The 26990-nt window shown below is 35.3% G+C and overlaps 1 protein-coding gene across 2 annotated transcripts in view; it reads right to left on the bottom strand.

The window, feature by feature from the left end:
• The window catches only part of LOC149551583 (Aldolase-type TIM barrel family protein), a 166433-nt gene that overhangs the window by 27512 nt on the left and 111931 nt on the right, over nt 1–26990 (bottom strand). For both annotated transcript variants that reach the window (XM_089787100.1, XM_089787099.1), the window contains exon 6: nt 21178–21314. In XM_089787100.1, coding sequence (XP_089643226.1) covers nt 21178–21314 — 137 coding nt within the window. The remainder of the gene's footprint in view (nt 1–21177; nt 21315–26990) is intronic.

The following is a 26990-nucleotide window of genomic DNA, read 5'->3' as shown; positions in this document are numbered from 1 at the left end:
GGCTATAAGTCAAATATCAAGATGCCATATATCTAACTGTTTTATTATTAGTATTATTAACTAAAATGGTAAAAATCTTAGTAATTTACATAATCTATCATGTAGGTATGGTTATCAGCATGTAGTCCTAAGTAGCCAGGATTGCAGGTGCAGCCCCTGGTACTGGTCCAGTTTGAACCGGGTCCTTGTCCGGTCTGGTCCACCTGTGGGTCCATTCCTGGGCAGGCCAGTTTGTCCAGGCCAGACCAGGATCAAATCCGGGTGTAAAAAATGGTGACATAAGTTTTTTCTTTCTGAAGTTCACAACCCTAAAAGGCTGTGTCTAAAAGACTTAAGTTCATTTTTTGGCTCATTTTTGGTGCAAACAACTTAATTTCTTGAGGTGGAGCAAAAATTTGACAGTTGAGGCAATGATACTTGAACTTGATATTATTATTTTGATATTATGATCTGGAACTTGAAATATATGATGCTATAATTACAAGTTTATGGTGTCCATATGATACTATGTGATATTCTAATCTTAATTAATGCTTCTAGGTTGTGTGTGTGTGTTTTTGTATTAACAGACTCAATTCAAGTTTTTGCCATATCGGCAAACCAGTGCTTTGAACCCATATCTGAACTCAAACCCGAACCAGCAACTTATTGTAATGTCCCCCTTTCCTGAGTAGAATTTAATAATAATAAGGTAAAATTAATGAACAAATAAATTATAATTTGTTATTATAGTTAATCTTCATATAATAATCAAACAATATTAACTAATATAATATGATATTATATTCTAACCAATCAATATATGCAGTATGAAAGTATATTTGATAAATGAATATTCATAAAGAATAATAGAAGATAACAAATAATATAATAAATAAGAAAATAGTATAATCATGATATACATAAATAATAATATGAACTTAAATATATATAAATAGCAAATGGCTGCTCGATAGGACTGTGACCATGAGTGTTTATTATTTTCCTTGGTGTGGTTACTCCCAGTGAGCATATAGGGTTGGGCCTTAAACTCTATCACACGAACTGAGACAAATTCCATAACAATCCTAAATAAACTAGCAAATACTGTTGATCAACTCATTACTAAGACTATTAATACATTCAACAAACAAGTAACACGATATAACAATGCACTGGAAATCATGTGACTAAAAGTCATGATTGATTGTAAAGGTGTGACTATTCCATCGTGGCACGTATATATTGGGTACATGGTGCAAATGAGAGGGGAACATAGAACGGAATTACCTGGAAAAGAGTAAGATGATCGAACAATTTTTCTTGGCATTTTTAGTATTAAAACTTCTTAAGCATCTTCCCTCTCAGCAGATCAGGAGTGTAAGGATAGAAGGACATTAACCACGAGAACTATTGTTGAGTGTAAGTATCACATTGATAACCAGAGATTGCACACATCATTTAAAGAGCAAATACACAATCTGCGTAATCATTTCAGACACCCTAATCATTGTTGAGAGCAACAGACAGCATCAGCTGCAATTCTTATCTATATCTGACGAACATCACAGATTGAACAGGGAAGAGAAAAACGAGGTATCAAAGGAAATAAAGAGAATATACACATATATATTGAAGCAGTTTACAAGGCGCAGTCAGCAACCGCGTTGAAGGGAGTAGACAATCATTGGATGTATTATTGCAAGGGTCCCTATACTGCAGGATTCATTGTATTTAAATACAACAATATGTGCTGAAGTTGGGTGGATTGGAAGAGTACAGGAATATTGCCCTCATACTGTAAGAGATAATATATCAGGGCATTATAAAAGAAAGTAGATATAATATTGATAACTATTAATCTTCTTAATATTTTGTTTAGAACAATGGTCGGGTGTTACTGCATTAGCAATGGGTCTAAAGACAAGTATACTATGAAGTTGTGAACATAGCATTCTGTTAAGTATAAAGATGATACACTCAATTTCCATGGATTCTGTAACAAATCACAAGATCAGATAAAAACTAACAGTCATCAATACAAAGTGAAAGGACAACTAATATCTCTCCATATTCTATGCCCTTACCATTCATATCAGATAAGTGTAAAGTTTCTGTAAATTCTGTTATAAAAATCAGACTTTTCTAATATCCTTTAACTGCTGTTGATAATCTTCTTTATTTTCTTAATGTAGAAGGCTAGGTCGGCCCAAACACCACTTGAAGAAATCGGCACCTCAAGGAAATAATTAAATGCTTAACTAACATAACAAATTGTTATGGTTAGTACAAGATGTAGTTTCTTCCAAGGATCACCCCCTATCTCATTGCCAAGTCTAGTGCACCTAAAGGCTAACATATGACATAATGGGAGAAGACTAAGGTGTGGTCTGCACTTCTCAAACTAGTATGACTATCAGGTTAATATTTATTTAACACTCCCTCTTAACTTGATAATCATAATGAGAGATAACATATCTAGCATCATCAATTACGATGAATAAGCATAGATTGATACTCTATATCTATCTGAGTCTTCTGAAAAAAATGGTATCATGCAACATTTGATATTGAGTCATATAACCATCTTGTGATATGACTTATCACTTTATACAAGTGATGTCAATATTGCATGTAATGCAATACATAGGATAAAATTTGAAGAATGATTAAGTTCTTCATTTATCCAGGTTGTGATTCATAGGAACTGGCAACCTATATCACAACCTGATCTTGAGTTAAGATCTACCAGAACACAGGATAAAGTCTGAAGAATAAATTCTTCCTTTATCAAGTTGTGATTCATAGACATGGAAATGCTTATGTCCCAATTGATCTTGAACTCACTTAGATCTAACAGTAGTTTTATACTATTCAATATATTATTTGAGGGATCATCATCTCTCATAATGTCTTTAATACATTACCTCAAAGATCGTCACCTCTTAAATAATGAATACAGATGGTGGAGCCCATAACAGTCAATAGCCTGATAAATAAAACAAATGAATTACAATTCAACCATGCCAAGTCTTTTCCTGAAGTGATCTATCTTCACTCTAGATAGAGGTTTGGTGAGAATGTCTGTTGTCTGATCTGCAATGCAAATGTATTCTAATTTTATAGTATTCTTGTCTACCATATCTCTTACATAATGGTGAGGAATTTCGATATGCTTGGACTTGTTATGAAACACTAGATTCGCCGAAAGCTTGATGGAACTCTGATTATTACAATGAATAATCGTAGGATTCATGGCTTGCCCAAATAATCCCACAAGTAACTTTCTAAGCCAAACTGCTTCTCGAGAGGCCATCGCTGCTACAATGTAATCGGCTTTTGTGGAACTTTGTGCTACTGAAGACTGCGTTCTGCATATCCAAGATATCATTGCTAATCCTAAATTGAAACAACATCCTGAAGTACGTTTTTTGTCTTTAACACTTCCACCCCAATCCGAGTCAGTGAATCCATGTAAATCTAAATCAACTTTCTCATATTTGAGCCCAAGATTAAGAGTGCCTTGTAAGTAAGGCATTAACAACATAGCAAATAAATTGACTTAAAGCATTAAAAACATAGCAAATATCAGGTCTTGTATTTACCAAATACACAAGGGACCTAATCATCTGTCTGTAGAGAGTAGAATCTATGGAAGGTGATTCTGCTGCTGCTTCTTTAAGTTTATGTAGATTAGTCTCCATTGGAGAAGACATAGACTTGTGATTCCACATTCCAAATCTCTTCAAAATATATGATTTATATTTCCCTTGATTAAGTATAATGCTGTCAGAATTATGCCGTACTTCCAGTCCTAGGAAGTATGAAGGAGTCCCAAGTCTTTCATCTCGAATTCTCTAATTAGATCTTTCTTGCATTGATTTATGAGATGATCATCACCTGTTATAAGTAAATCATTAACATATAGTATCAGAATTACCATATCATCTTAATCCCTTTTATAATATAAATTTGGATCGACTTCATTTTTGGAGAATCCTAAGCCGGTGAGATACTTATCAATCTTTCATACCAAGCCTTTGGAGCCTACTTAAGCCCATAGAGAGCTTTCTTGAGCCTGCAAACAAAAACGTTAGGATCGTGAGTTTTAAATCCTTCAGGTTGTTCCAAATACAATTCTTCTGTAATCTTTCCATTTAGGAGCGCTATTTTTACATCCATCTGATGTACTTTCCATCCCTTTGATGCTGCAATGGCTAGGACTGCTCTTATAGAGGTATATCTGACAACAGGAGCAAAAGTTTCCTCATAATCAATCCCTTCTTTCTAAGAGAATCCTTTGGCTACAAATCTGACTTTATATTTCTCAATACTACCGTCAGCAGCATGCTTAATTTTAAATATCCACTTGGGAGAAACAACACATTTTCCTTTAGGTCTTGGAACAATTTCCCAAATGTCATTCTTCATAATAGATTGGTATTCTTCTGTCATACCTTCTTTCCAAGCTGTATGTTTAATAGCATCTGAAGGATTGGCTGGTTCTATTTTGGACAAATCATTCGTGTTTGTTGTATAACTAGAAAATCTTTTAGGTCTTTTGCTTTCTCTGACTGTTCCAGAAGGTGCAACAAAGTCTTGTGCTTCTTCGACTATTTTAATGGCCCAAAGTGGTCTTTTCTTTGAATTTTGAGTTTCTCCAAGATTTAGGTTTTGAATTTCATCTTCAATTTCTTCCATGTTCTCCCTCTGAGACTCAGACTCAATATTTCTTTCAGAACTAGGTAAAGGAGAGGGTTCTTTAGAAGTTAGGGCTCTTTTGAATGCTAGATCTTCTTCAAAAATTACATCACCACTAAGTTCAATATTTTTCTGTCCAAGTATGAAAATCCTATATGCTTTAGATGTGTCACTATACCCTGCAAAAATACCTTTCTTCCCAGAGGGTTCTAACTTAGTTCTCTTTTCTTTTGGAACATGGACATATACAGGACACCCAAAAATCCTAAGATGACTTATATTGGGTTTAACCTTAGTAAAGACTTCTTCAGGAGTTTTATCTCTAAGGTAGGAGTGAGGGATTTTGTTTTGAATATAGATAGCAATACAAGAGGCTTTTGCCCAAAGAAAATATTCTAGATTTTGATCAAATATCATAGCTCTAGTAGCTTCTATAATTGTTCTATTCTTTCTTTCTACTACCCCATTTTGTTATGGATTGTAAGGAATGGTATACTCCCTCTTAATTTGTGTTTATTTACAAAATCTTTTAAACAAATCTGAGGTGTATTCCCCTCCATTATCAGTTCTAAGAGTTTTAATTTTATGTCCTGATAAGTTTTCAATTAATGTTTTGAATTCTTTAATTGTAAATATTCTGCTAATTTGTTGTTATTTGTATTAGACTTTTAATTCAGTTTGAATGGCTGAGAATGATCTTCTTAATATTATCAATATTCAGATTGTTAATTGAAGGTATAACTTATCTTGAATGCAGATCCAATATTCTATTATCAATCTAATAATATAGAATACTTTAGACTTAGTATTTGCTGGAAGTGAGATGCTTATAGGAACAAACTGTTGTGTATTGTGTCCTTTAATCTGCATTCACAACCGAAGATATATCTTGCTAGAGGGTGTGTCCCTCAAGGGACATGACCCTTAACTTGACATTAATTATACCTCTTCCTAAGTCAGTGATTTCAAGAGACTTAGTTTAGTAATTAACTAACTAAACATTAGTTTAGTCAAACACCAACAAAGACCCTCTCTATAAGTCGCCGACACCTATAGGAGAAACAAGTATAAATATTAGCTGCCAATCTTTAGATATATTAACACTAAGAGAGGTACGGTCTGTACTGTTAGACCTATAGGATTATTTAGGTTAGTATTTTAAGACTCCCTCTTAACCTGATAATCCTACAGAGAGATTATATCTAGCAATCATCAATACAGATGAGTAAGCAAGTATTAATACTCTATATTTGTCTGTCTCTTATGTGGTATCATAGAACACAAGATACAAAGTCATATTACTTAAACCTGTGATATGACAAATCACTGACACTAGTGATATTATACAGGATAAATCTGAAGGGTAATCTCTTCATTTATCCAAGTTATGATTTCATAAAAACTGGTATCATAACATGATCTTGAGTTTTAAGATCTACTAGAATACAGGATAAACCCAGAGAATACCAAGATTCTTCCTTTATCCAATTTGTGACCCATGAACATAGCAATGTAAACATCACAATATGATCTTGAACTCATCTGGATCTTACAATAGATCTCTATTGTTTAGCACATTATCTAAGAGATCGTCACCTCTCATAATGTTTTATGTGAGTATTTATTATTTTTACAGTTCGTCACCTCTTAAAATAATGAATACAAATGGTGGAGCCCATGTCAGTTAATAGCCTGACAAAATAAAATTATTTTATTACTAATTAAAAGAGTACAAATGGATTACAACTCAACCATACCAAGTCTCCTCTTGAAATATTCTATCTTTACTCTAGATAGAGGTTTGGTGAGTATGTCTGTTGTCTGATCTGCAGTGCAAATGTATTCCAATTTTACAGAATTCCTATCTACCATATCTCTTACATAATGGTAAGGAATTTCAATATGCTTGGACCTGTCATGGAAAACTGGATTCACTGAGAGCTTGATGGAACTCCGATTATCACAATGAATAATTGTAGGATTCATGGCTTGTCCAAATCATCCCACAAGTAACTTCCTTAGCCATACTGCTTCTCGGGAGGCCATCGCTACTGTAATGTATTCAGCCTCTATAGAGCTTTGAGCTATTGAAGACTGCTTTTTGCATATTCATGAAACCATAGCTGATTCTACACTGAAACAACACCTTGAAGTGCTTTTCTTGTCTTTAACACTTCCACCCCAATCTAAATCGGTGAATCCATGCAAATCTAAAGCAACTTTCTCATATTTGAGTCCATAATTAAGAGTGCCTTGTAAGTATCTCATAATGTGTTTAACAGCAACTGGGTGAATCTCCTTAGGTTCACACATAAACTGACTTAAGGCATGAACATCATAGCAAATATCAAGTCTTGTTTTACTAGGTACATAAGGGACCCAATCATCTGTCTGCAGAGAATAGAATCTATCAGAGGTGATTCTGCAATTGCTTCTTTTAAGTTTATGCAAATTGGTCTCCATTGGAGAAGACATAGCCTTGCAATTCCACATTCCAAATTTCTTCAAGATATCTGAAGTGTACTTTCCTTGATTCAATATGATACTATCAGAATTCTGTCGTACTTCCAATCCTAGGAAGTAATGGAGATGCCCCAAGTCTTTCATCTCGAATTCTCTAGTTAGATCTTTCTTGCACTGATCTATAAGATGATCATCACCTGTGATTAATATATCATCAACATACAATATCAGTATTACCATATCATTTTTATCTCTTTTATAATATAGGTTTGGATTGGCTTCATTCTTGGAGAATCCTAAGCCGGTGAGATATTTATCAATCTTTTCATACTAGGCCCTGGGAGCCTGTTTAAGCCCATAGAGAGCTTTCTTGAGCCTGCAAACAAAAGTGTTAGGATCATGGGTTTCAAATCCTTCTGGTTGCTCCAGATAGACTTCTTTTGAAATCTTTCCATTTAGAAATGTTGTCTTTACATCTGTTTGATGTACCTTCCATTCCTTAGATGTGGCAATTGCTAAGACTGCTCGTACAAAAGTATATCTGACAACAGGAGCAAAGGTTTCTTCATAATCAATCCCTTCTTTCTGAGAAAAACCTCTAGCTTTATATTTCTCAATAGTCCCATCAGCAGCATGCTTTATTTTGAATATCCATTTGGAAGAAACAACAGATTTTCCTTTTGGTCTTGGAACTATTTCCCAAACATCATTTTTCATAATTGATTGGTATTCTTCTATCATAGCTTCCTTCCAGGCTGGATGTTTAATAGCATCAGAAGGATTGGTTGGCTCTGTTTTGGATAAATCAATCATATTTCTTGTATGACTAGAGAATCTTTTAGGTCTTTTACTTTCTCTAACTGATCCTGAAAGTGTAGCAAAGTATTGAGCCGCTTCAACTGTTTTTATGGCCCCAAGTGGTCTTTTCTTTGAACTTTCCTCAAGGTTTATATTTTCATCTTCGACCTCTTCTAAGTTCTCCTTCTGGGATTCAGATTCACCAACTCTTTCAGAACTTGATAAAGGAGAAGGTTCATTGGAACTTATGGCTCTTTTGAATGCAAGATCTTCCTCAAAGATTGCATCTCTGCTAAGTTCAATAGTTTTCTGTTCAGGTATGTAAATTCTATATGGTTTAGAAGTTTCACTATACCCTACAAAGATACCTTTCCTCCCAGATGGTTTTAATTTGGTTCTCTTTTCTTTTGGAACAAGAATGTATACAGGACATCCAAAAATTCTGAGATGACTTATATTGAGTTTTACTTTAGTAAATACTTCTTCAGGGGTTTTATCTTTAAGATAGGAGTGAGGGCTTCTGTTTTGAATATATATAGCAGTACAAGAGGCTTCTGCCCAAAGATAGTATTCTAGATTTTGGTCAAAAATCATAGTCCTAGCAGCTTCTATAATTGTCCTATTCTTTCTTTCAGCGACCTCATTTTGTTCTGGGTTATAAGGAACAATGTACTCCCTCTTGATCCCTGATTCTTTACAAAACCTTTTAAACAAGTCTAAGGTATATTCTCCTCCATTATCTGTTCTAAGGGTTTTAATTTTATGTCCTGAAAAATTTTCAGTTAATGCTTTCAATTCTTTGAATTTTTGTAGGATTTCTTCTGATTTCTTGAATTTAAAAAAAAAATCCATCTTTTCCTAGAGAAGTCATCTATGAACAAGATATAATACCAGAATCCTCCAAGAGAGGGAACGGACATAGGTCCACATAAATCTGAATGAATTAACTCTAGTACATTATTTGTTTTCCTAGTACTCTCATGAAAGGGACTTCTTGTACTTTTACCCAAAGCACACGCTTTGCAAATACTAGGGTGATCTTTATTTAATTTTGGTAATCCGATAACCATCTTTTCCATAGTTGATAAGGTTTTAAAATTTAGATGCCCTAGTCTTCTGTGCCATATTTCGTTTGAATCTTCAACTTCGTGAACTAGGGCTTGAATGGATCAACAGGGTTCTATATTCAGTTCATACAAATATCCCTTTCTTTGACCAATTAATTTAGCTTTCTTCATGGAAGAATTCTTGGCCCAAGTTAACACTTTGCCATCCACGAATGCAACATTGTGTCCATCATCTTCTAATGCTGTAATTGAGATTAGGTTTCTTTTTATCCTTGGAACATAGAGTACACCTTTAAGGAGAAGAGTATTTCCTGTTTTTAGTTTCAAAGTGCAGCAACCAATTCCTTCAACTGAGTGTGCAGAGTTATCACCAATAGTAACTTCACCGTTAACTTTCTCTGATAAGGAATCTAGAGTTTCTTTGTATCATGCTATATGTCTGGAAGATCCACTATCAATTACCCATGCCTTATTTGAGATTTCATTTGATAGAGAGGAATACAAAACACGGTTCTCAGGATCATAAGTCTCTTCTTCTCGAATGACATTTGTACAATTTGCCTATTGTTTGGAGTTTTCCGGACAATTAGATCTCTAGTGTCCAAATTTTTCACATTTAAAACACTTTATTTTAGAGAGATCTTTCTTGGGCTTTCTGTTCTTCTGATTTCCCTTTTTCTTCTTGAAGTACTTTTTCTTGCCTTTATAAGAGTTTGCATTAAGAACGTGAAGTTCTTCATCTTCTACTTCTGGTTTTCCTCCTTTCTTTAGTTTTCTTGACTCTTCCTAAAGACAATCATTCTTAAGTCTGTTAAAGTCCGGAAACTGATCTCTAGTACTTGTTCCTTGTGTGAATGTTTCCCTTGATTCTAGCAATCCATCTATGGCCATGAGCGTTAGTTCGGTGTCATTAATGATGGTTCCTATGCTTGATAATTCATCTCAAATGTCGTCAACTCTTAGGAAATAAGAGTTTATCGATTCTCCTTTCTTTATTTGGATGTGATTCAGTTGTCTCTTCAGTGCAAGAACCCTAGTTGCATTGTTTACTTCAAATGCATTCATCATATCGTAAGCAGTTTGGTGTTTCATAAGCATAGGTAGGATATCATTTTTAACTCCATCCAAGATGATTTGAATGGCTTTTCTATTTCCATTGGTCCATATGGATTTGTGAGGTTCAATTGGGGGCTATTTGGATGCTCCATCAACAAATTGTTTAACATTGTTCTCCTCAAGAATCATCAAGATATTGAATTTCCAGGCTTCAAAGTGTTCCTTCCCATCGAATCTATCCTTTGGTGTGATTGTATATGCAATTGAAAATGGGAGAAAACTACTGAATATATATGAGGTCTGATTACTGAAATTTTGCAAAGCCCTAGATCTGATAACTTGGCTCTGATACCACGTAAATATTCTGCTAATTTGTTGTTATTTGTATCAGACTTTTAATTCAGTTTGAATGGCTGAGAATGATCTTCTTAATATTATCAATATTCAGATTGTTAGTTGAAGGTATAACTTATCTTTAATGCAGATCCAATATTCTATTATCAATCTAATAATATAGAATACTTTAGACTTAGTATTTGCTGGAAGTGAGATGCTTATAGGAACAAACTGTTGTGTATTGTGTCCTTTAATCTGCATTCACAACCAAAGATATATCTTGCTAGAGGGTGTGTCCCTCAAGGGACATGACCCTTAACTTGACATTAATTATACCTCTTCCTAAGTCAGCGATTTCAAGAGACTTAGTTTAGTAATTAACTAACTAAACATTAGTTTAGTCAAACACCAACAAAGACCCTCTCTGTAAGTCGCCGACACCTATAGGAGAAACAAGTATAAATATTAGATGTCAATCTTTAGATATATTAACACTAAGAGAGGTACGATATGTACCGTCAGACCTGTAGGATTATTTAGGTTAGTATTTCAACATAAATCTCTTTAGGATTTCTTCTGATTCTTTGCACTTTAAGAAGTAAATCCATGTTTTCCTAAAGGAGTCATCTATGAACAAAATATAGTACCAAAATCCTCCAAGAGAAGGAATAGACATAGGTCCACATAAATCTAAATGAATTAATTCCAAAACATTGTTGGTTTTTCTAGTGCTATCATGAAATGGACTTTTGGTGTTCTTACCCAGAGCGCACCCTTTGCATATGCTTAAGTGGTCTTTATTTAGTTTAGGTAAACCGGTAACCATCTTCTCCATAGTTGATAATGTTTTGAAATTTAGATGTCCAAACCTTCCGTGCCATATTTCATTTATGTCTGTAGCTTCATGAATTAAAGCTTGAATAGTTCAACTAGATTTTGAATTTAATTCATACAAATACCCTTTTCTCTGACCAATCGACTTCACTTTCTCAATTGAGGAGTTCTTAGCCCAGGTTATTACTTTATTGTCCATGAATGCAACATTATGTCCATCATCTTCAAGTGCTGTAACCGAGATTGGATTTCTTTTTATTCCTGGTACATAGAGTACTCCTTTGAGAAGAAGAGAATTTCCTGATTTTAGTTTCAAGGTGCAATTTCCAAGTCCTTCGACGGAATGTGTTGAATTATCACCAATGGTGACTTCACCATTAACCTATTCTGATATAGAGTCTAGTGCTTCTTTGTATCCTGTTATATGTCTAAATGATCCACTTGTTACAAGATTCAAGAAGAGTTGGCAGATTAACGGATTTCCAGATGATTCATTGATTGATTAACAGAGGAACAAATGTGTTCCTTATAAAGAGTTACAAGGACGTTGTTTCTAAAAGAAACAACGTAGACTAAAGACGGAATTAGAAACAAAACTAGAGACAGGATAGGAAACATTCCTATCTAGACTGAAGAAAAAAGAGACGGGATAGGAAACATTCCTATCTAGACTGAAAGACGGACTACAGACAAGTAGTTGACTATTATAGAAAGTATAAGATATTATCTTAATACTCTCCCTTAATGGTCAACGTACGGATGTCGGAACATTCTGTGATAACTGAGACCTTCCCTGGATCTACAGAATGCTGAAACCAAGAAGCTTTGCCAGAAGAGTGCTATGACTCAAAATAAGTTGCAATTACAAAACTTCGTTTTTGTGGGAAAAACGTTAAAACCCAGAATCTCACGCAACCTTGCGTATTACAGACAACTTGAAATGATTTTGGATGAGAAAATCAACAAACCCATAAAAACAGAAACAAATTTAGAAGGCTCTGCTCTTGTCGGAAGTCTCATGAAGACCTTTTAGATGTGTCCAGATTTCGGCAGTTGTCTTGCCGGATGGAATCTGAGAAAGCTGGTCATCAGCTACGGATAGTTTGAGAAGCATTACTGCCTCTCGATTGTTCAGATCCCATGTATCTTGATCAGGACCCGGAGAAGTCGAACGCTGCCTAACACCCAGAACAAGTTGATCGGTGTTTCGATATTCGAAGATTGCGATGATGCGCTGCTTCTAGGCTCCATAATTGCGACCATTGAATTTGGAATTATGTTCGAGCAAAATATTTGTCAGAGATGCCATGGCACGTTTTTCAATGAAAAACTGTGAAAATCCGTGAAGGCGCGTTCTTCGAGGCAAAAATACGAAAGACCCAAAAGAATTAGAGAATGACCCAGAAGAGAGCTCGAAAAACCCAAAAGGAATCTGCTGTCGTTTTCTGGATCTGCTGGCTCGAAAATCGAGGCACCCAGAAAAAACAGACAATCCAATTGAGCTCTTGAAAAACCAACCAAGAATCTGCAAACAAAATATTTTTCCGACCCCAAAAATTAGGGTTTCGAAAAAAAAGGCCCTGGCTGAAAAAAGCTTGAAAAAACTTTAGATTTCTTGATAAAAATGGCGGATTTTTTCAGGGAGAGCGCAAATGAAGAAGAATGCAAACAAAACGAACTAATCCTTGACCCTACAATCGCGATTTTGCTGTCAAATGAGCTGGAAAATATATGGACCCGAGTTGCTTCAAACGTGTGTGATTTGGACGTGATTTGCAGAAAAAAAAAGGATACCAAGCGCAAGCGAAAATACCAGTCATGAGCAAAATACCAGGCGCGAGCGGAAATGAAAACCAGGCGTGGGTGCGAACAAAATGCCAGGTGTGGGCAGGAGTTCCTTAGCCACAAACGCGAGTTTTAAAACACGGGAGCAGAAAAGAAAAATTGCGAGTTGCAAATAATCATCCACGATTTCCACACGTTTTGCAGATGACGGAGTTGCAAAAAAACGTGTTTGGAAGTCACGATTTTTAGGGCAGACTGGTCGAAATCTTAGACACAAAAACCTCAGACAAAAAACCTCAGAAAAAAAAAACCCTAGTTGAAAGCTCAAGGTTTTTAGAAAGCAAGGATCACAAAATAATTTCGAAAATTGGCTCTGATACCATGTTACAAGATTCAAGAAGAGTTGGCAGATTAACGGATTTCCGAATGATTCATTGATTGATTAACAGAGGAACAAATGTGTTCCTTATAAAGAATTACAAGGAAGTCGTTTCTTTTAACGTAGACTGAAGACGGAATTAGAAACAAAACTAGAGACAGGATAGGAAACATTCCTATCTGGACTGAAGAAAAAAGAGATGGGATAGGAAACATTCCTATCTAGACTGAAAGACAGACTACAGAAAAGTAGTTGACTATTATAGAAAGTATAAGATATTATCTTAATACCACTATCAATTACCCATGCTTTACTTCAGACTTCATTTGATAGTGACGAATACAATACACGATTTTAGGGATCATAGTAATCTTCTTCCCTAGTAACATTTGTACAATTCACTTGTTGTTTAGAATTATCAAGGCAATTAGATCTATAGTGTCCAAACTTTTCACATTTGAAGCACTTTATTTTGGATAGATATTTCTTAGATTTGTCATTAATTTGATTACCCCTTTTCTTCTTGAAATGCTTCTTCTTGCCTATGAAGTTCTTCAATTTCCCTCCTTTCTTTAGTTTTTTGCATTCTTCCCGAAGACAAAATCCCTTAAGTCTATTGAAGTCAAGAAGTTTATCTCTGGCACTTACTCCTCGAGAGAAAGTTTCCCATGAATCTGGTAATCCGTCTATAGCCATTAGTGTTAGTTTCGTGTCACTAATGATGGTTCCTATACTTGAAAGTTCATCTCTTAGGCTGCCAACCCTTAGGAAGTAAGAATTCATCGATTCTCCCTTCTTTATTTTAATGTGATTTAGTTGCCTTTGTAGTGCGAGAACTCTAGTTGCATTGTTAACCTCATATGCATTTAGTAGTGCAGTCATCATAACAAATGTTGTTTGATGTTTTGTTAGCATGGGTATGATACAATTTTTCACTCAATCTAATATGATCTGAATGGCTTTCCTATTTTCTTTAATCCAGAAGGATTTATGAGGTTCAACTGTAGGTTGTTTGGATGCTGATTCAACAAATTGTTTTACATCATTTTCTTTAAGAATCGTCATGATTCTGAATTTCCAGGCATCAAAGTGTTCTTTCCCATCAAACTCGTCCTCAGGTCTGATTGTGTATGCCATTGAAGATAGGAGAATGGTGCTAGATATATATAAGATCTGATTACTTAATTTGCAGAGCCTAGGTTCGACTACCAGAGCTCTGATACTATGTAAAGTTTCTATAAATTCTGTTATAAAAATCAAACATTTCTAATATCCGTTAACTGGTGTAGATAATCTTCATTATTTTCTTAATGTAGAAAGAGTTATCAGAATGTTGAATGCTGTTCTGAATTTAATTGTCTCTGCAATAAATTCTTATGGGGCAGTATTGCTTGAAGGAGCAGACTTGTGATTATTGTGCGTCAAACTACAATAATACCTACCATTTATATCAAGATCAAAAGGCATGTCCCTTAAAGGAACATGACCTTCCCTAGGTCGGCCCAAACACCACTTGAAGAAATCGGCGCCTCAAGGAAATAATTAAATGCTTAACTAACATAACAAATTGTTATGGTTAGTACAAGATGTAGTTTCTTCCAAGGATCGCCGCCTATCTCATTGCCGAGTCTAGTGCATATAAAGGCTAACATATGATATAATGGGAGAAGACTAAGGTGTGGTCTGCACTTCTCAGACCAGTATGACTATCAGGTTAATATTGAACAACAAGGAATTCACTTCCCAAGCTCTATAGCAAGGAGTCTATTACAATTTGAATAATAGGAATATAGACCAAACCCTTTAGCAATCTCTTAAAGGTACCCCACAACAATATTAGAGCATTGTAATTTGACAACTATATTACACAGTCCCAACAAGTGACATTACACTTAGGCATATACCAAAATAGATGTTTTGTAGCAATCTCTGTTATGTTTGACAAGTAATTAGCTTGGGTAGTGTACATTCTATTGTAGTATAAAAGAATTAGACCAAAAGATTGTCTCTAGACTGACAAGCACTGCAGCATCAATGGTATGCTAGCTATTGTGGGAATTGAATAGCACTTCCAGAATAAAGCATCAGTTGTTGAATTCTCCCAAAATCATTCATGATACAAGTACAAATTATTATTGTTATTTTGTATTTCCACTCTTAATTTGGTTCTGTTGTGATGGTAGTTAATATTTGGTGTCATTTATTTTGTCAAGATAGATCGCATTGCAGTTTCATGGAATGAAAATCTAACAACAATCACTAATATCTTGGCACCACATTATCTTTCAAGATGTCAGTACCAAACATGTCTGTGAAGTACTGCAGTAAGATATTTCATGACAGCAAAGTTATCAAACAATCTACTAGAAAATTGGAACGAGAAGAAAGAATAATGTTGAGAGAGACGACCAATCCCAAAATTACATTAGCATCACAGTTCCAAGACTTGGTGAGTTGTGAGCCGAGTAATATTTGGTGACTTTGGGGGGCCTGGACTCACATTTGGACTTTTTTTGGTTTAAGCCTCAAAATATTTATGCTTTTTTGGTTTATGAGCCAAGAATATAAATGAAATGTAACATTTAACTCCTTATCTTTGTCTCTCATCCTCTTCGGTACAATATACATGAAACACATCGTTTAAGCATAAGAATAAGCTATATTTCATGTATATATTATCAGGATGTTTGAGAATGGTTTCAGATCTCTAGTAATTCAGTAACATTTACAAAATTTATATAGAGGTCTAACCTCTTTACAATTGATACAAACATCAAAGCTTCCCCATCTGATGTTGTGACATTGTATTATAATTTGTCTGTCTTCTTTTCATGCTGCTCCAAATTCTTTCCCTTGTTATTGCAAAAATGGCACACAATTAACAGGTGCAACTATTTTACTTATTGCTGAATACCCAAACTTCTGCAATCAATGACCAAATATTCTTATTTATATGTACAAGTTATAACTCAGGTTTTAATATTATGCCACTTGTGGAGCAACAAAAAAGTTAGTCTTCATTTCTTATATTTCCCAGTCTAGGGGATTTTCTTAAATATTTCCATACTTGATCTTTTGTATGTCTTGCAACCATACTCCTCCATCCTTTTCTTCCAGTCCCTTGCTAACTTAGATATGTTAAATTCCATGACCTCTCTTTTTACACCCCTGTTTAACTCAACACCTGCAACCAACAAATAAATGAACTACGCCCTTGTTTACCACTACTTTTTCCAATGAGATGGCATAAAAAAGGTTCACCCCAATGATTTAGTGATTTTCATCATGTATAGCCTACTATTGGGAAAACCAGAGTGCTCTAGAAAATATTATGGCATCTTTCGAAGATTCCTACCCAATTGTATCTACTGTGAATTCCTTTCATTGTCTGTTGCCTCTATTCTTGCAGATTCAAGTCCTATTAATGGAAAAGAGGCACAACATTACAACTTTGACCTCCCATAGTTCCTTTCAACTTCTTCTACCCAATAAATTTTTCTGATAGCAAACATGAGCCATCATAATTACACTTCTTCATTTTACTGACCATTCCCTTATGCATCATTTGAAATCTAACCAACTTATTCCCATGTTGATAGTAGATACTCCTTATGTTGTGATCATGATATGGGTTCATTTCTGGCATGTTTCTTATCCTCCCATTTGTTCATAAATTGGCTCAATGATAACTCATGTCTGATTGCATCAGGAAGTGTATGGTACTCATCATAGACTGCTATCACCTCATCAACAAATGGTTGCTCCTCCTTGGGTTGAGTTGCTTCATTATTTTCCCTCAACATGAATGTAGGATGAAACGGTCTATCTGATCCACCTATACTAGCTCTCCTTGGAACGTGATTTCCTACATTACTAACATCACATGCATTATTCTGGTTCACTATGAGGAAGTTCATGTTTTGTGTCATTTGCCCAATTGCTCTAATCAACTATTATTCTTGTTGCACAAACTGTTGCATCATTTGTTGCTGTTCCTACACAAGAAGTTTGAAGTGTGCATCCAAGTTCTTTTCAAGTCCTTGTCTACAACATTTGCATCAGTTTGAAAAATCTTATCTAATGTTACTTGATAATTGTTTATTAGAATAAGCATTGATTATTTGTCGGCTTTAGGCAGCTCAAGCATTAGTTTACATTATTGTTTGGAAAAATCGATTATTAGACCATGCATCAGTTCTTTGTCAATTTCATGTAGTTCTAAGCATCAGTTGGTTGACAGTTGTGTTTTGTTATGTCTTTTGAATAGGTTGTGTATTGTTAAGGAATAGTCACAATGACTTTGATCCTTAAGGCTTAGCTAACCATATTTGGTCTCTTTTTGTACTAATTTCATGTGTAAATAAAGATATATTTTACTCATGTATCTAGTATGCATTGTCATCTCTATTATTTATTCATGTATTTATTTTATCAGACAAAGTAATAAACAACTACCCTCTACATGACAACAACCCCGAGTTTGGGTGAATGGTGATGGCATCTTCAATGTCCATTACAAGTTAGAATCATAATGTCATTGGCTAGTCTTTTCTAGGTATCTTCTAGGATTTTGTTCCTTTACAAGATATTTTTCCTACTAGAGACCATGAAAGCCTTGAGTAAGCTCTCCCTCTAGCCACAACATATGTTTTGACCTCAATTTTCTAGCATGAGACTTGTAGAAAAAGGAGTTTTCGTAATTTTGGTCATGTGACTTGCCGCATTGGAGGTAATTTCCTTTCCAAGATATCAATAGCAATACTAACATATGATATACATTCCATACATATATAAAAATATATGCAATGCCAAACTCTTGCTCGGTCTTAGTAGGATGGCTTAGTCATAGTGATGACCAACAAATGATGCCAAATAGATGACTAAGTGATTGACACTAATAGACAACAAATAGTAGGGATCAACAATCTACCCCTTTAACATTAGTGGCAAAAACACTTTGTCACAATTCAACATTACATCCCAAAACTCAAAAATAGTTCTTCCCTTTCTACTATCACCCGGTCTTCATAAAGACTTCAAAATATATACTATATATACATGACATTTACATACTTTGTCTACAAAAATAAAATGTTCAAAGAATACTACCTACCTACACCTGCCATGGGATGTCTTTATTATAGCATGACATTAATCAACAACCTCGTTTAACTATGGAAACATTGAGGTGAACCATATCTTTATCTCTATATTGAGATTTCCAACTACTCAATGGGTGATGTAAATTTTCTAAGTGCTTTGATTCTTACACTGGCAACCATAGTTTCTACACTTAGACTCGAAGAGTACTTTGGAAAGCCAAAATTTTCAGCTTAGACAACACTTGACGATAACTAAACTCAGTAACTTACAAAAAACTAAAATTTGAAAATCTCAAAAATAAACATATTTTTGTAAATTCAATTATAAAATGTATTAAATTAAGAATTGACATCTTGAAAGAGAAAATGCAAGGTTTTGTAAAAAAAAAGCATCTGAAAAACACATTTTAACCAACATTTTATATACATGGACATTTGTACCCATGTTTTTTGTGTCTAGAAAAATGCAAGTTAAACTTAGTACATGCCCATCAAAAAAATAGTGAGTTGTCGACAACCAAGGGAGTACTCAAATAGTTTTCAAACTATACTGGTAACCACGAGGAGCCACAATACATGATATTGTCAAGGATGGGTCATGTATTCATGAGTTGGATGCATATTCGTTTGGTTTATTTAGAGTTCCAATGATGGTAATAACCATCTCATGGCTTATGTGAGGTACCTTCTCCAATTAGGAGAATCTGATTTTGAACATTCTTAGTAGACTCCATTATTTTTCACATTATTGTAGATTCACTTGCTTTCCTTGTGGGAATAGTGCAAGCATGGTAAATTTCGTTCTTAATAACAGATGCTTAACGCACCATACTCTTCTTGTTCCTTCCTCATTCCCCACTGAGCCCCCAATTCTCATTGCATAATTATCTATTTTAATGAATAGTACATCATTGACTATGCTTCCCAAATTACCCTATCTCCAACTACTATCCCCTGCCACCAACTACTACTACCTTATATTAGTTTTTTTTCCATTTCCTTTGGGAGGCAACACTTGACTCCTTTCCTCCATATAGTTCATTACTTAAGTTAGCATTGTCTACATGGTTTTTTCCCTATGAAATCATGCATATGAAAATGCATATAAGGTCATGCCATTTTTCCTTGTCCATGAGCACCTCTCCATATCCACAACCCATAGAGACACTGTCATCTTACCCTTCAGCATAAGAACATCTATGCAACATTGACTCCTTGCATCCCTCAACCACTTTTGAAAGATCTTTTGGATATTGTTCTCATGAGGAATACCCCCACTTCACATTTTACTTTGCTAGCCTAGAATTTCTATGCTAGTTCTCTTTGCACATATTCCTAACATGCCTGTTGCTTATTTTCTATAGATCACATCCAAAGAGGTATTCTAAAGCTTTGTAACAACAAAGTAGTAAGCTTTGAGGGACTCCATGCCGATTTTCTGAAGCACTGTGTGAAGTTTATAGACTAGCTTGTTTTCCAATTATGTAAGGTCATTTATTCTTGGTTTCTGTATGCTTTGTCAAAATATATTATCCACCCCATTTGCAAATTCAGGTATAGCTCCAACCCATGTAAATATAAGATTATCATAATTGGGCATAGTGCATACATTTGCAAAACACCGTATCACAGACTAGCCGCCCTGATTTCTGGGGACCTAAAAAACAAGAATTTGAGAGACAAGGGACAAGTGGCTCAGAAGAGATTTCCAAATTACTGACTACATTTTCACGCTATCATTGAGAAGGAGGATCACAATTGATCTTATTAAGTACAAGTTTTTCGAGGTAATTAAATTGGCATTTGACTTTATCCCATGGCACATGTTGCACCAAATGTTGCAGGACATTAAGACTTCTCGAGTCCCTCATACTTGTCATCATTAGGGCTTACGAGATACTCATTGAAGGATTCAAGACTCCTTGTTTCCCGACTCTGTGACATCCATGTCCAAAATTTACCTAGACCCATACTTTTGTTAATATAACTCTTCAAATTTAATTTTAAAACTAGAACCCATCAGACCCATCAGTCAGCACAAAATATTCAAGGACATGTGGAATTTCTATTAGCGTTGGCTTCTATTGACAGTGCAAACTATATCAGTCTTTCACTACAACTCTCAATTAGACTATTTCAGCCAAAGGTACAGAGCATTTTCATCCTTTGCGAACTACCATAATGGTATAAGATGTTCGCAATAAACACTTTAAGTTCTGGATCTAAACAAACATCAAGACCAATCACAAGTTGCCTGTGCTCACCAAGAGATAAACCAAGTACAAGCACCATAGCAACATGCACATGTCAAAAGATGTTATGCTTTTGAAACAAATTGCATATATAACAAGACACAATGATCATCTTAAATGCGCATCTGTAAAAAAAACAGCAATAAGAGTAAATAAAAGTTAAATCCGACATGTGAATGGATGAGAATGAGACACTGAGAGAAAATGTGAAAGCAACTATGAACCAAGTCTCACTCATAACTATTAAGATAGCTTGTCTAAAAACTGACAACAGTCTTACAACCACTTTGAACAGCTAGTGTGGAGTGTCCTAAAATAATATGCTGGTAAACACACAGTCAATCCAAGAACTGGAAAAAGTAATTCAGGACTCCATCGTCCCTTCAGAAGCATGTTTTTCCATTGACTTTATTTGCACTTGTTACCTGTGGCATCTCTTATCTTTTGGAAATCTTCATAACAAAAAACATCACCATTGGCAATGACAGGAATAGACAACGCAGAAACCACCTGAGCAATCACATCCCACTGTGCGGGATCCCTTGGTCTATCTTCAACTTTCCTACATTGTGTGCCAGAATATTAAGCAAATCAGATGCAGATGATTACAAGTTCCAAAATGTTACTGAGTGCAAAAGAAATACTCCAAAAAGATACATAGATATCTAATTCTCTATTTTTCATCTGATTTTAAATCATGCTTAAAATATTGAACAAGCAGCAATCAATGACCTACACTTAACAGTAACTTCAATGAAGCACATCGTTAGTTTACTTCAATCATCTATATTTACACACTTGATTCTCTGTGGTAGGGTTGTAATTGTGCAAATTGACATTAACAGACATGACAGAGAAAACTCAGATTTGTCGACAGTTCAGGCACCTAGTTTTGTGATCCAGACTAAGGACAAACCAATTATAATTCAAATGCATTACCATTGTTTAATTCTTTGATTTGTTCAACTTTAACACAGATTGTTGAAACTGGGTGAATCACAGCATAGATCTCATCCTAAGCTTGGTGGTGGAGACTTATGCATCTATCAAAACTCATAGTTTTCAGAACTATATTGCATGTAAAAAAACATTCAATGATTTGTTATTTTCAAGTTCATTTTTAGTTTTCATTAAACTCGGATCAAACTTGTTAAAAACAGAAAGTATCCACTGGAAACATTCAAAAATAATAGTTGCTTTTTAATTTAATATTTTTTTAATTTAAAAAGTCTGCCAAGTTTTGGATAAGATATTTTGTCGATTCCATGCACAGAAAATCTTGCCAAGTTTTTTGCTGAGTCAAAAATTTAACACCATGGTTCAATGCCTCCCATTTATATGATCGGATTTTCTATTTTTTGAAAACACATATACAAGACAATTTAAGAAAATAAAAACTCCAGTTTCTAATCATCAACCTTATTGTTGCGGAAGGACAGGATATAAATCTTCTTTACAATGAATACACTCACATATATAATGCAGCAGGGAGAAATCCCATTACGACCAAATAATTTGAGCATCATAAATAGCACCAGGGCACGTGATCAAATCTTCCTGAACTAGTGGTAGGCAGTATAATTGTCATAATGAAGATCCAGGTAAAAGCCCAATTACGTGTATCTGCAGTTTAATGCAGTCGTATTAGACATATGAATGAGACAGTATGTGAGTCACATGCAAAACTTTGGCAGAAAGGAAAACCCTCGTACAAAGCACATGTTCCAAAATATGCATTAAGGTTAATGCGCACTTGCCATTTTTATCTAAAACCAGTTGATAGTTACAATTTATCTATCAAAAAAGAAACAGGGAATCAAGCTGCTAGCTTGTCTATAATAGTTTTATGCTTGTCTTTATCATAAATTAATAGAAATTAAAAAGTAGTACCATAATAGTATCTAAGTTTGTACAAGTTTCAGTATGACCAAATTCCGTGACAAAATTGTTTCAGTATGACCAAATTCTGTGACAAAATTAACTTATGAAACAATAATACTTACTGTAAAATTGGAAAACCAGCAACTTAATAAAACCTACTTCCATAAATAAAGACAATACACAGTTGTGTGAAGTACAGCTTGGGAGCTCAACATAAGTTGCAACAAAAGCAAAAAAAATAAAAATTTAAAGGGATTGTACCAAAGGAAGTTCGTTCCTATACAAGAAGCAAATTGGAAAACTCATTTTACATGCCTCATATCCATTCTGCCAATAATGATTGGCAAATATCAAACCAACAGTATGCAACTGTCTCTTCCCACCAATAAAGCTCCTAGTACAGATGGCCTCTACATTGACTTCTCAAAGTTTGTTTCAAACTCCACTGGATATGATCTCCTTGAGCAAATCAAGACTCCATTAAGAATCAGGACCTGTGAGCTTATCCAGAGGCAAGTAACCATGCAGCCATGGTCCACAAGATAAACAGCTAATTAAAATTACTTTACCAAAGCACTAGTACCAATATTTAGTAAAAGCTTCAGCTCCCAATAAAGTACCACATTATATACTTCCTGATCCAAATCTGTTTATGTGACAGAAACTGTAACTATTATTAGAACTACAAACAGCTGTTTCTAAGAACCATGTGTAGATCAAGTGGCTTTCTTCTATCGTTTGTTCTGCTATCATTACTAATGTTGATATTTATGTCTATTCTAGCACTGTACTTTTGTACATAGATGTACACATGCATGCACACTCCCACACATGTACCTATATATACTAACTATGGAACTCGTGAATTCAAGTCCAAAGCAATCCATACAAGACTAGTGCCGACTCATGAGTCCATGCAATCTCCTCCTCCTCCTCCTCTCTCTCTCTCTCTCTCTGTTACATTTATGTATTCTTATCAAAGATCATAGAATCGTTTACATTATGATTAAGTTAGGTAATGAAAACAAATATCATCAGTTATATCTCTCCCCTTGATCATTTTAACTCTATGATAGTTTTTAATTTACTCAATTCAGATGTATATTTTAACCCTCCTTTGCTAGCATCTCTTTAGTCTATTTTTCTTTTCCCATAACGTGTCATTTTTCTGGGCTAACAAGTTAAGTGCATCTTGTCAGCAACTCAAATGAATTTGCCTCCCTAGCTCGGCTCTAGAAAACTTGTAATCAGCAGCCTGCATGTATTCTGTTAGCTTTTCAACAAAAGGTTCAACAACTTCTGCATACTTGATGTTATTGTCATCAACTACAACTTGAGAAACTGTTTTACCTTTCTTGTTCTTGGAAGCCTTTGGTTTGACATCTTGCCTGTCAAATTATTCTGGTGGGATTTCTTCCTTCTTCCTTTTTTGCGTGACGATGCTCAGCCATGGGGGAAGGCTGAAAGATGTGCCAGTGTAGTAACACAGGGATGTGCCCCCCCCCCGCCTTTTGCCCCAAACACCAAGGACTTGGGGACTCCATTCCCCCGTCCCCAACAGCGCCGCCAAATTCCACCACCTCCGCCGACGATGGGGGCACGTTTTAGTGTTAACTATTTGCTGATTTGACTATTTATATCCAGTGTTCGATGTTCTAATTCAATGCAATGTTCAAGTATTTACTCTTTTACATCTTTAGATTTTATATTGTAATACACATTTTCATAACTAGCATTTTAAGTACCATATGTATAGTATATACAAGCCTTGCTGCCCATTGTCATCCCCTAATTAAGGCCCCTCTGTCCCACTGTCATAGAAACTTGTCTCCTTGTTCCCCCATCCCCCAGAGTGGTGTAACTATGTATGCCAGCTGCGATAGTAGTCACCACAATTTGTAATGGATTATCTTGCATGACAATTGTGACTATAGCAGGAGCCTCGGTCTGAATCGCCATGGGTGCAAGACTACTATGTGTAACCTCAATCATGAATTGCTCAAACTGACTTGAGGTTACATCAATCAATGGCATGGACTAAGTTGAAGCAGAGGGGATCAACATAGAATATGCATCCAATACATTCTCATAGCTATAATGATCACCTTCTATTTCTAGTGCAGGTGTAGTCGAGGACATAGGCTTTGTTAGTCACCATTACAATGTCTTCAAGAGGTGCATGTTCGGTGGAGAATGCATCCACCGCCCTGCTCAAAGGTGAATCAAGGGATTCATTTGATGTAGTTGTTGAGTCCAAAAGAGTTATAGTTGAGCGAACCACTATGGAATGAGGAACTAAGCCTATGAGTTCCTTTTCTCTATTTGCATCATCAATACTAGAATCAATCTAGATTGCTCAAGATCCAATTTCTTTTACCTCGAGTATCCTACCTGTGGTCTTTCCTCCTTTGATTGTGAGCTTTAGTAAACACTGAGCAGGAGGTTCAATTGCTGAAGATAAAGTTCCATCTTTTTCTTTAACCCTTATCTCCGTCATCATACCAATCGGACCTCCAAAATCAAAATCTTTTCCAAGTTTGATTTTGATAGACTTGAGGCTTCTCTTCAACCAAATATTGGTATTAGCAAGGATAGGCTGAAAGCGGTCCCAAATAGAAGTGTTCTTCTTACTTGACCATGTAGGAGGAAGGATAGGCAACTTTTCTATCCAATGTCAAATATAGTCAGGATCTAGTAAATGATCATCATCTTCAACCCCATCAAGGATTGATGCAAGGTTGAAGTCTACTATTTGCTTCAATGTCATCCGACTATAATCCAAACGTCGAATGTCCACCTCAGTATGTACATCAATCCATAAATCTTCAACACGGTATACATGTATGAACTGCTTCCCCATCTTATCATTCAATCCTCTCCAATCAAAACAACTCCTTGCAATGAACTTCTTTAGAGTGATTCTTCGAAGCTCGAATTCCATGTTCTTGTCTTTAGGCACAATGTCTATAGAATACCGACCAATCTTCAATGCATTTCTTGAAGAAATTCCTACTGGCATGTTCTAGTTAGACTAATAGGCTTGTACCTCTATAAGTTGTTTGGCTAGCTTCATGAGTACAATCTTATCTATGGGAAATCTGAGTAGAGTGTACGGCTCTCCTTTGAAACATTTAACTCATAGAAATGTGAAGTTAGGAAATTGCAAGAATGTGCATCCGTATTGATTGACTCTATTCCATGCCTCATTAGAAACATGCTTGTTTAGGAGTTCTTTGTCAAACAAACACATGCAATGCCCAATGAAGGAATCTTATACTCTACGGTAGTGTATCCGACTATGTTTGAGAGGCAATTGATCATTATACTCCCATACATGCACCAATGATTTGTCATCTTTGGTTGATAAACTTGAAAAAGAACCCAAGGCAACATCAATATACACCATCTAAGAATTCATGTTAAATACTCTAGTGTCCTTCACACTCACCAATTGTTCGTAGATTGAATCACTTATCAATTCTGCCCAAAATACATTATTTTTTGCTCTTACAGTGAGATGAATGTACTTGAACATCCAAGGTTCGCAAACATTTGAATCCTTGAGTCCAGCTAGGCGGCTAAGCAACGTGATAAGATCATTAATCTCCTCGAAATCATTGTGGCGCACACTATTGGCCATCTATCAAGATTTGGCCTCTTACTTTCAATCATAGGGCAGCCATATGGAGGATTATGAAATGCATAACGGTGGGGTTTATACTTGCATTCATGTGAGTGGAAATGAAGAACTTGTCTTTCGTTAGAACGGGAGTTTAACCCGACTGCATATGCAAGTAAATGAAACCTTCCACATGCAACTTACAAAAGTAGACGGAAGAATAGAAGGAGCAACAGATTATGTACAAAACTAATGCAAATCTAAAAATAGAAATGAGAAGATTTGCAATAGCACTTTAACAAAAACAAATATATACACTTTGCCTTAAGAAAAACTTACCTCTTCACCAAAAACAAAAGACTAAGTCTTTTCCAAATCTTTTCCAAATCTGAAAATAAATCCAAGAGATTTTGTATTTTGATTTGTTAAAGAGAGCAAGATTTGTATAAATTTCGAAATTCAATCCTCATGAATGGTCAAGGTTTGAATTTGGACAAGCGTTGATGATTTGAGAGATAAAATACACAAAAAATGTAACAACCTTTGACTAAATCAAAGGAATATGCAAATGCAATAAAAAACAGCATCTAGGGCATCATTTTTGGCTTGGAAATGATGAGAATGAAGTTCGAAATGATCATACATACCCTAAACACCTCCTTGAAGGATTAGATGCCAAGTTTGTTCAAGAAATGCAACATTTGTGGTAGAAAATGTGCCCTAGACGGGCTGTTTTTG

Source organism: Cupressus sempervirens, chromosome 6 (genome assembly GCF_028749045.1).
Source record: "Cupressus sempervirens isolate cs-2001-9-10 chromosome 6, ASM2874904v1, whole genome shotgun sequence".
NCBI classification, from domain to species: Eukaryota; Viridiplantae; Streptophyta; class Pinopsida; order Cupressales; family Cupressaceae; genus Cupressus; species Cupressus sempervirens.
Note: the sequence above shows the minus strand (reverse complement) of the source record. Positions and strands in the feature narration are given on the sequence as shown.